Source organism: Ruditapes philippinarum, unplaced genomic scaffold, assembly GCF_026571515.1.
Source record: "Ruditapes philippinarum isolate M1 unplaced genomic scaffold, ASM2657151v2 ctg3979_1_1_1_1, whole genome shotgun sequence".
NCBI classification, from domain to species: Eukaryota; Metazoa; Mollusca; class Bivalvia; order Venerida; family Veneridae; genus Ruditapes; species Ruditapes philippinarum.
Genome location: NW_026855647.1, coordinates 15524 through 24988, shown reverse-complemented (window position 1 = coordinate 24988; position 9465 = coordinate 15524). Strand labels below are relative to the sequence as shown.

General features: G+C 31.3%; 1 protein-coding gene across 1 annotated transcript; it reads right to left on the bottom strand.

Moving 5' to 3' along the window:
- Nucleotides 1-3330: 3330 nt before the first annotated feature.
- Nucleotides 3331-6840, bottom strand: LOC132743993 (translin-like). The gene is made up of 3 exons (XM_060732591.1): nucleotides 6834-6840; nucleotides 5200-5311; nucleotides 3331-3583 (listed from the first exon to the last, which is right to left on the bottom strand). Exons 1-3 carry the CDS (start codon nucleotides 6838-6840, stop codon nucleotides 3331-3333), a joined length of 372 nt encoding a protein of 123 aa, XP_060588574.1.
- Nucleotides 6841-9465: the final 2625 nt, after the last annotated feature.

Below are 9465 nucleotides of genomic sequence, written 5' to 3'. Positions count from 1 at the left end.
TGGCGGCTCGGAATTGTCTTAAATGTCTATCGTAATCAAGTAAAATAATGCTAGAATTAACAAAAACTTATTTATTATTAAAATACTTTTTAATCTTTCAAAAAGAGTTTAGAAAAATTAACTCAAGTGTGACTATAAATCAAACACCAATATTGTATAATATCACAAATAAATCAAACTCCGGTAATAAATAATAGATAGAATTGTCACGATACGTTGCGCCGTGAAATCACGCATCTCTTGTAATCGATATATAAATGACATTAATGCTTTTATTGAAATATCTAAATGATTGGTTTTACAGTATCTCGCAACATATTCAGTTTAAACGAGATTTTATAACGCTTTGCTTAACTAACAGTTCTGTTCCGTCTTTATCTCAAATTTTTTCCAGCACTACAAAAAAATATGTAATGTTATAGCACAAACAAATTTAGAACTACGGTTCTTCAGGTGCCGTTACTAGTGACATTGAAATATTACTAATGTCTTTGGACATGTAATTTACTGTACATGTCTCTAGAGAAGCTGGAGAAAAAAATCAAGAAATTCAACTTTGAGAAAAATATACTAAAATTTAAAGAAAAGTAAAAATATTCACAATTCAAGTAATGATTGGCATGTTTTTGCAATGAATGACTGATTTTGCAGTATCACTACATTTCTACTTCGCAACTAACGCAGTAAGGGCTATTTTTGTTTATTTTGACCTGTATTTGGTAATTTACGTGCATTGAAAGTGCCGGTTACAATATCTAAATTACTTTCTTTTTTTAATGTAGTAATTTTTTTTGTCTTTGTGAATATAAGTCAAGCCTGGTATTTTTATACCTAGGTTTTTTTCACGCGTGCCGTACGTATATGTCCCGATCAAATTCATTCTATAATACAAATAAAATGATTTCAGTATGGTTGTTATTCTTATTTTATATGCTTAATTGTGGGCTTTATTTCGTGATGTAGATAAACATTTCATTTATAGATAACTTTGACAAATAGCTATGTTTCCGCTGAGATTCTGATATAGGCGGCAGGATATTTCTCGCTGGTAAATTTACTACATAAATGATCATAATAAAACTTTCAAGAAGGGCTTTTTAAAGTTAAGAAAAAAATATTTACATAACCGATCTATGTGATGAAACACATATTGAAATTGAATCCAGTCATTAGTTTAAAATCAAGCATTCACTCACCCCTCATCACGAAACATGTCAATAGCTTTTACTATATGACCAGATTGTATTCAACACTAAACCTAATTTTGGACAATAATGTCAAATTTGAAGAAGGGAGCTGATGATATCTTGTGATCAAGCAAGTCACGTAAAAAGTACTTTGTTTTAAATTGAACGCTCGACACAGTCATCCATTGTTTTGTGTTGCAATATTGCAGTTGTGATCATCATACATACGACCCCTCATCAATTTCAACTGAACGGAAGTGTTTAACAAAGCAAGAAATCACACTTTGTAAATATAAGGAGCTGAACTGAAAGAGTACAAACGTGGGATCGAGTCTCACTAGGTGTTTCCAGTAAAACGTTAAAATATCAAGAAAGAGAAAAAAAAAACACTAAAGGCTGCGAAATATGTGTCATAACGTGTTCGCAACAACAAATAGGATTGTTTTTTAAGGTTACGAGTTCGGTCCTTTTGTTCTGTCTGAAAATGGCTTGGAAACCTGTAATAAATAATTTCTACTTTACCATAAATGAGCCGCGTCACGACAAAACCAACATAATGGGTTTGCGATCAGCATGGATCCAGACCAGCCTGCGCATCCACGCAGTCTGATCTGGATCCATGCTGTTCGCTATCAGTTTCTTTACTTGTTATAGGGTCAACGCAAATAAGCCGAATGCCTGTGATTTAGTGTCTAAACAAATTTGCAAACGCTGTTTTAAATTGTTTCGTATTCAATGGACAATAATATGGGATTAATTTTCCATTTGTTGATTTCGATGGGTATTCATCATCGAAGTCTGCGAGATATTATGTAAATGGTGGTTAAAATTAGTAAATAAAGCTATTAGAGTAATACAATCCTTAAGAACACACTTGGCTTTCCGTAAAAGGTATTCCGTAAAATTTTTTTCCAAGAACATAGAGTAACGCCAGTTTCTTTTCTTAAATAAAATAAATGTGCAGCTTACAGTCATAATAATTATAAATGAATTAATTTTTTCTTAAAATATCCCATAAACTGTTTCCATTTTATCAAAAACAAAACAATATTGAGTGAATAAAACCATCAAATTTGTTTAATATATAATCATTCGGTAACACTAAAGCCAGTTTTAACCCGAGATTCACAATAGAAGTGAAAATAAATTTAGCTAATATAGTAAATAAATGCATGAATGACACTAAGATATTATTATGATATGGTGTAATGTCATTTGGCTATTCATCTAAAAACTTAGAAGGGCATTATATGCCACTTTAACAAAGGGCAATTACTCAAAATCCATTTGTGGATTTTGTGATCCTAATACCTCTATGAACTCCCCTTTGGATTTCGAAAACATTGGACAAAATGTTTCTAAGATACGAGTCTTAACGGAAACTCCATTTTAATGTCCCCTTTTAATTCAGGAGGGGACTAATAGATAAGCGACTCTGGAGGGACAATGTGACATTCATTGTAGCCCTTCTTCTACATAGCCTGACCATGCCTACATAACATAGGTCGATTTCTACAAGCAAAGCTGTCGTCGTAGTATGATACAACCTTCCAGTGTTGGTGTGAATTGAAACTCTATTTGTCAAATTACTTTTGGTGAAGGAGACTTTTTAAATATTTCACAAATATGCTTTTAGAGAATGCAACTCTGCCCTGCAAGACAAAATCAGCCCTTTGCTAATGAGTGGCAACTTTCTTGCAAATTTGGTTAAACTAAACTAGAAATATGTCATGGACACTTATGCCCTAATTTCATTTGTTAAAAATCAAATGATATTTATACATAAAATAGTAATAAAGGTTTTTTTAACTAACAAAGTTCACAAACCAATGACTGTTGAATTTGCTTTTTTTCGTGACTGGGGGAGGGAACAACATAACATAAGTTGATTTTTTACGATATTCTGAATTTGTTCATACAAACAAGATCATCATTATGTAAGTGATTGTCTTGTCTTCAACACATTCCCTTCAGTATTTTTTAGAAACCAACTTGCACACAAAAACTTAACCAAAATGTGAAGGCAACACTGATGCGACACCTGGTGAGTCATCAGCCCTCCCTATTAAAATAGTGAAGCTTAAAAAGAAAATTAAAAAAAGAAAACGTTTGTTACCAGATAAAAGAAAAACATATAAAGTATTCATTCTGCAGATTTTAATCCACGAATTGTCAGGTCATACACAACTTCCTCTACTTTCTTCAGGTCATATTTCAGACCATCAAATCTTTTTCTCAGTGAATCATTTTTAAGGTTGAGTAGTCTAAAACCGGAGTCCAGCTCTCCCACAAACTTGGCAATTCTCATTGGTCTACCGTAGTCACCAGCTGTCACCGAATTCACTGTCAGTCTTGAGTGTAATAACTCAAAGGTAAAGTTACACAAGTATGAATACCTGTATATATATGTACATGTATAGTTGATAATACATTGTGTAAATCAATCATTATTTGAAGTGTAATAATCCTTTATCAAATTTTAATATATATATTTTTTATTTGTCCATTTTTATTTGTACCATGACTTATAGTTACAAGAAATAGTGTTCAAATATAGAAAGTGTAGTAGTGCCTTTAGTTAAATAGACACATGTTAGTTCATAAGTATAACAGGGATTTTTCTCACTTTATTGGGAAGAGGCCTTAGCCTCATGATTTTAGGAAAAATTATCGCTACAATTGCTAATTTGAGAAGAAAAAAAAGCAGGTTTAATTTCAGATTTTTAAGAAAAATGCATGATTTAAAAAAATGTTATTGGGAAGAGGCCATTTATCGAAATCTATTGTATAAGAGGTCATTTTTCTTCTGTTTTTATAATCATTTCAATGCCCTTATTGTTATGCCGATATTTTTTACATGAAAGTTTTATTTATTTTTTTTTTTTTTTTTATAATTTCATGAATGTTTTTGCTGTTTTTTTCTGTTAGTATATTTTATATATTAATGGCATTTATTTCAAAAGGAGTATGTGATTTAAAAATGAGTATGTGATATTTGTTTTGTACATAAATATATAAACATATAAGCAAAATAGATATAAAATATAACTAGGAATGTTCCCAGAACACACTGATGCACCTCACAGATGACACATACCTCGATGTTCAATCAATTTTGAAATAATTAATGGTATTTGAAGTAATTTTTTTCATATTTTCAATATATTTACATTATTAAATATTCATTATATGTAAACATATACCACAACAACCCCATCTAGTAATCATCTACATCTATATGAAAACATTTCTGTCTGTCAGTTTTTACTGAAATTATACAAATCTCATCATTTTTACTATATATGAGCTAAACTCATCAATATCCTTATATGATTTAGGATGCTTAATAAATTGTTAATTTAAATTGCAAATTTATGTCAATTTCTATGGTAAATAATTCAATGATTCAGCATTCAACAAAATTAATTTAGCATGGCCTAACAGTGAAAAATCTTTTGTAAAAAGTGTTAAAAGGTAGCACAAGAATACTCATTTCTTAATTGTATTTGAACTAGTTTATTTTTAATGTTAGTTAGGAATCAGCATGCTGAACCTATGTATATGACTGTCATATAAACTGACTGATAGTTATTACATTATTCTTTGGTAAAAGAATAATGCAAAATTTCCAAATTATAAATTGTGCACATGCGTAGTTTGAATCAATGTATTGGTGGACAAGTAACAAATTATTTCCAGCCAATTAGTCACTCAATATTTCCTTCCAGTCAAAGAATTTAAATTTAGAAATTTAATGTTTATAATAATTATAAAACTAGACCTTGTTTCACCAATCTCCTGTTACACACAGGTAAAATATGATACCTCTTACAGTGAGCAGTCATATGTTTACCCTAGTACTGGTACCTATAAGGGTTCTATTTATCAGTGTAATAGTATAGTACAGTATACATTATTTTAAACAAAGTGTTAAATGCAAATATAGTCGGACAGATGATATATAAGAAGAACATAAATTGTGAAAATGTTTTTTCTTGTTGTTTTTTTTTACCTCCAATCACTTGTGCCACCGTTTCCCTGGTAACCAAAGTTTTCGACTGTTAATATGTTAAATAGGCCGACAAGAAAGCTAGCCTCTGTATCACAAACCTTGATCATTATACCTGAAAATAATTATAAATTTCCTATTAGATTTTCTATTATTTGTATACAAGTGTACAGGTGAGCAAGACCAAAATCAATTAAAAAAGAATGAAACAAGAGCCGTCACTGGAGACAGCGAAGCTCGACTAATAAAATACTGGACAGTGTAAAGAAGACAAAACTATGAAAGAAAAATCAGTTATGTATAATTATTATGTATTACGTTATTGTAGATAAATAACATTTGTTAACATCAATTCTAAGTTCAAGGGGGAATAATTTTCGAAATAGTCATACTAGAGTTATGAACCTTGTCACACAGCATTTGTGTAAAGATAAAAAATATATATTTGAAGTTTGAAGATGATCCCTTAAGTAATAAAAAAGTTATAATATTTCTTAAAGAGAATCCTAAGTTCAAAGAGAGATAAATCTGAAAATATTGCTTCAAAAGCTATGAACCTTGTCACATAAGATGTAATTGATGATAAGGAGTAGGAATTGAATTTAGAGGTAGATACCTTTAAAACTAAAGAAGTAATAGTAAAAAATAACATTTTTCAAGTAAAAAAAGTTAATGGTGAGATTATTCTGAAACTATTGGTGCTAGATTTATTAACCTTGTCACATAAGATGGGGTTAGTGATAAGAAACAAATATTTGAAGTATGAAGTTGATCCCTTTAGCAATAAAGAAGTAACAGTAAAAATAGTATGAGGTTGATCCCTTAAAAAAATAAATAAGTTACAGTGAAAATATTATTTCTTAAGGAAAATTTTAAGTTCAATGTAAGATAAATCTGAAAATATTGGTGCTAGAGTTATGAACCTTGTCACATTAGATGTGGCTAAAAATAAGAAACATATATTTGAAGTATGACGTTGATCCCTTAAGAAATAAATAAGTAACAGTAAAAAATAGTATTTTTAAGGAAAATATTATGTTTAAGGGGAGATCAATCTGAAAATATTGGTGCTAGAGTTATGAACCTTGTCAAATAAGATGTGGTTGATGAAGTTGACCCATAAGAAATAAAGAAGTAACAGTAAAAAAGTATTTTTAAGGAAAATTCTAAGTTCAAGGGGAGATAAATATGAAAATATTGGTGCTAGAGTTATGAACCTTGTCACATAAGATGTGATTGATGATAAGGAATATATCTTTGAAGTTTGAAGTTGATACCTTAAGAAATAAAAAAGGTATAGTGAAAAATATTTTACTGCACCAAAACTTCAAAATGAAATCTGGGCGCGGACGCGGACGCTGGGGGAGTAGAACAGCTCTCCTTATACTTTTAAGTCGAGCTAAAAACAGTCAAATATCTTACAGGCTGTTAAATAAATTAATTAGTATGTGACTGAATAATGACAATGATAAGTGAAATGAAGACAGAAGGGATAAAAAAATATATCGCTGAATGTAGAGGCAAAGACAAGATTACCTCTAGACAATAACTTCAATAAATCTTTTCTATTATTTGGATTACTTAAATTTGTTTGCCAGTATAAAATAGTTATATGTTGGATAAAATGCATTAAGTACCTGTCATACTGATTTGTTGGTATTTTCGGGCCAAGAGCATCCATATTTTGTTTAATAGTTTCAAACATAGGAACACACCTCTCACAAATACTTGATACCGAAATTAAAATTGTATTGATAACTCTTCTATATGTTTGTTGATGATGCTGAATGTACACTAATTGTTTTTATAAGTCTGTCATTTCTTTTTTAATAAACTTGTAACACAGTATAAGTCATGTAGCAACTTTCCAGTTTATGTGATGGGGAAAACCTTAGGGGCCTTTCCAATTATAAGCATTAATTCAGGCACAAACAGGCACCTGTTAGTTAGCCTGTCAATAATTAGTTAAGTTGTTAGTATATGTCTGTCAGTTGTTTGTGCATGTGAGTAAAATGTTGAAATATGCCTTCAAATGTTTGGCACAGTCTATCTGTTGCCTCTGCTTTAATTTGTTAGTGATGTAAGTAAAGTCAGTTGTTGATATAGACCGGTTAATGTCTGGTTTTAATCTGACAATGTAGTGATTCGGGACTTGGGGATCTGTTTTTATGATATCAGGAATATACTCGCTTGTTAAATACATCATGGTGCCGCCCTCGCCCTCCTTACACACTTTCAGATACTGGTACCCTTTTGCCAATCTGTTTAGTACCAGTCCATTTTGCAAAGAAAAAAATATTCTAGCGGCCATGATTTCTATATGAAGGGGATAAATTCGCAGCTTTTTACATGTACATTTACATCCTAGTACAAACATGTATATAAGTTTCGAAAACATCCATCAATAACTCGCGAGAGTACCATCCACAAGATTTCACACGGGCAGACAGATTAGCCAACAAATGGACAAGCTGACTTCAGTAAAACCCCTACAAATCAGAGATAAAAATATAATGAATAACAGTTAAATGATCTATTATATTGCATTGTAATACCTTTACGGTGTCATCATTTTAAACTATTAATGAGAAGCTTATTATTTAATGTAATTCTTACAACAGAGAGATGTTTAAGACAAAAAGACTTTAATATTATCATCAGGTGGCCATAAGGTGGCCTAGACTTCTGTTGCTGATAGTGACATTTTGTTCATAAAATTGTCATAAAAGAAAAATAAACAAAAAATATTTGAATTAATTTTAGATAATATAGATAAATACGGAATCCCTAAAGAAAGCCCAACACGGCAAAATTGAAAATGTTGCAGGCTCGGTTTGATTGAGCCTGTTCATGGACGGTACTGGAAAGTGCAAACCTCAAATAAAGAAGAAAGAAGAGAAAGAAAGGGAATGTGTTTTAGATCCAAAGCAACCTCCTCTTACACTTGGTTGGTTTGTGTTTTAGCCTGTTATTTTTGCCCTTGTATTTGACAAATTTCAGCATGTTTCAATACTTTCATAAATTGTAGCAATTTAATGTTGTTTTTATATATCCATATTGAAACTATGTCAGCAGTTACACTTTTTTTTCTGAAACTTTTGTGCTTTTTGCATGATTAAGCATGACAATTTTAGGCTATATCTAACATTTTTTTACAAAACAGAAGACATTTATGTAATAGGTAGGCGATAATCAGAAACAATTAACTATTTAAACAGCTCAGAAAGGAGCGACATAGGATCAAATTCATTGGACAAAAAATAGAGCAAAGACCAATTTCCTTTGAAGTACATATATTTATAAAACTCATATTTATAAACAAACTTGATTTTACGAAACAGCTCAGAAGTTTGGTTTAGTAGATGCCCCTGAACAACTTCTCACTGAGACAGACTGGAAGAAAGCTAAAGAAAAATTTAACAAGAGAGATGATTCCAAAATGCCAAGTGTTATATGTAAGGAACACTTTGGCACGCAAGAACAGGTAAATAAAACTGGTCTGTACAATTGTTTGTTCAGATATGTACAATGTATGTGTAGTTTCCAGGATTCAATGTGTCACCTTAGTGCTGTAAAGGAATAAGTTTTTCTAAATTTAATAGGAGTAAATCAGTTATTGCACTTAGTTTTGTTAGTTAGTACAAACAACGAAAAGAGTAGTGACAGTAGTGTATTGTTTGGTTATCCAGGCTAGTGATCAACAAACATGCAGTCAGAGATTTGCTGTCAGATAACTGCTTATTAAATTAGTCTTTAAAATTTGAGAATTATTTATGTAATAAGAATATTAGTCTGAGGATAGAAACCAGCATCTGTGAAATTCAGAACAGACAGCGATTAATTATCTGATAGTTCATGATTTAAAATCTTTGTTAGCATACTCTAATTGGAAAATAGATATCAATTTTCAGTGCATTGTTGTAGAATAATGAAGGAATGATATTACAAAGACTGATAGGTCTGACTTATAAATGACAAAGCGTAGAGGTAATTTTTCTAACATCATTGATGTTATAAATACGGTGGCTCAAATGTGACATGTGTGTGTTTTTATTTATCTCGTGGCCACGAGATACTATGCCGTGGCCACGAGTTACTAAGTCGTGGCCACGAGATGGCTATGTCGTGGCCACGAGATACTATGTCGTGGCCACGATTTACTAAGTCGTGGCCACGAGATAGCTAAGTCGTGGCCACGAGATACTATGTCGTGGCCACGAGTTACTAAGTCGTGGCCACGAGTTACTAGGTCGTGGCCACGAGATAGCT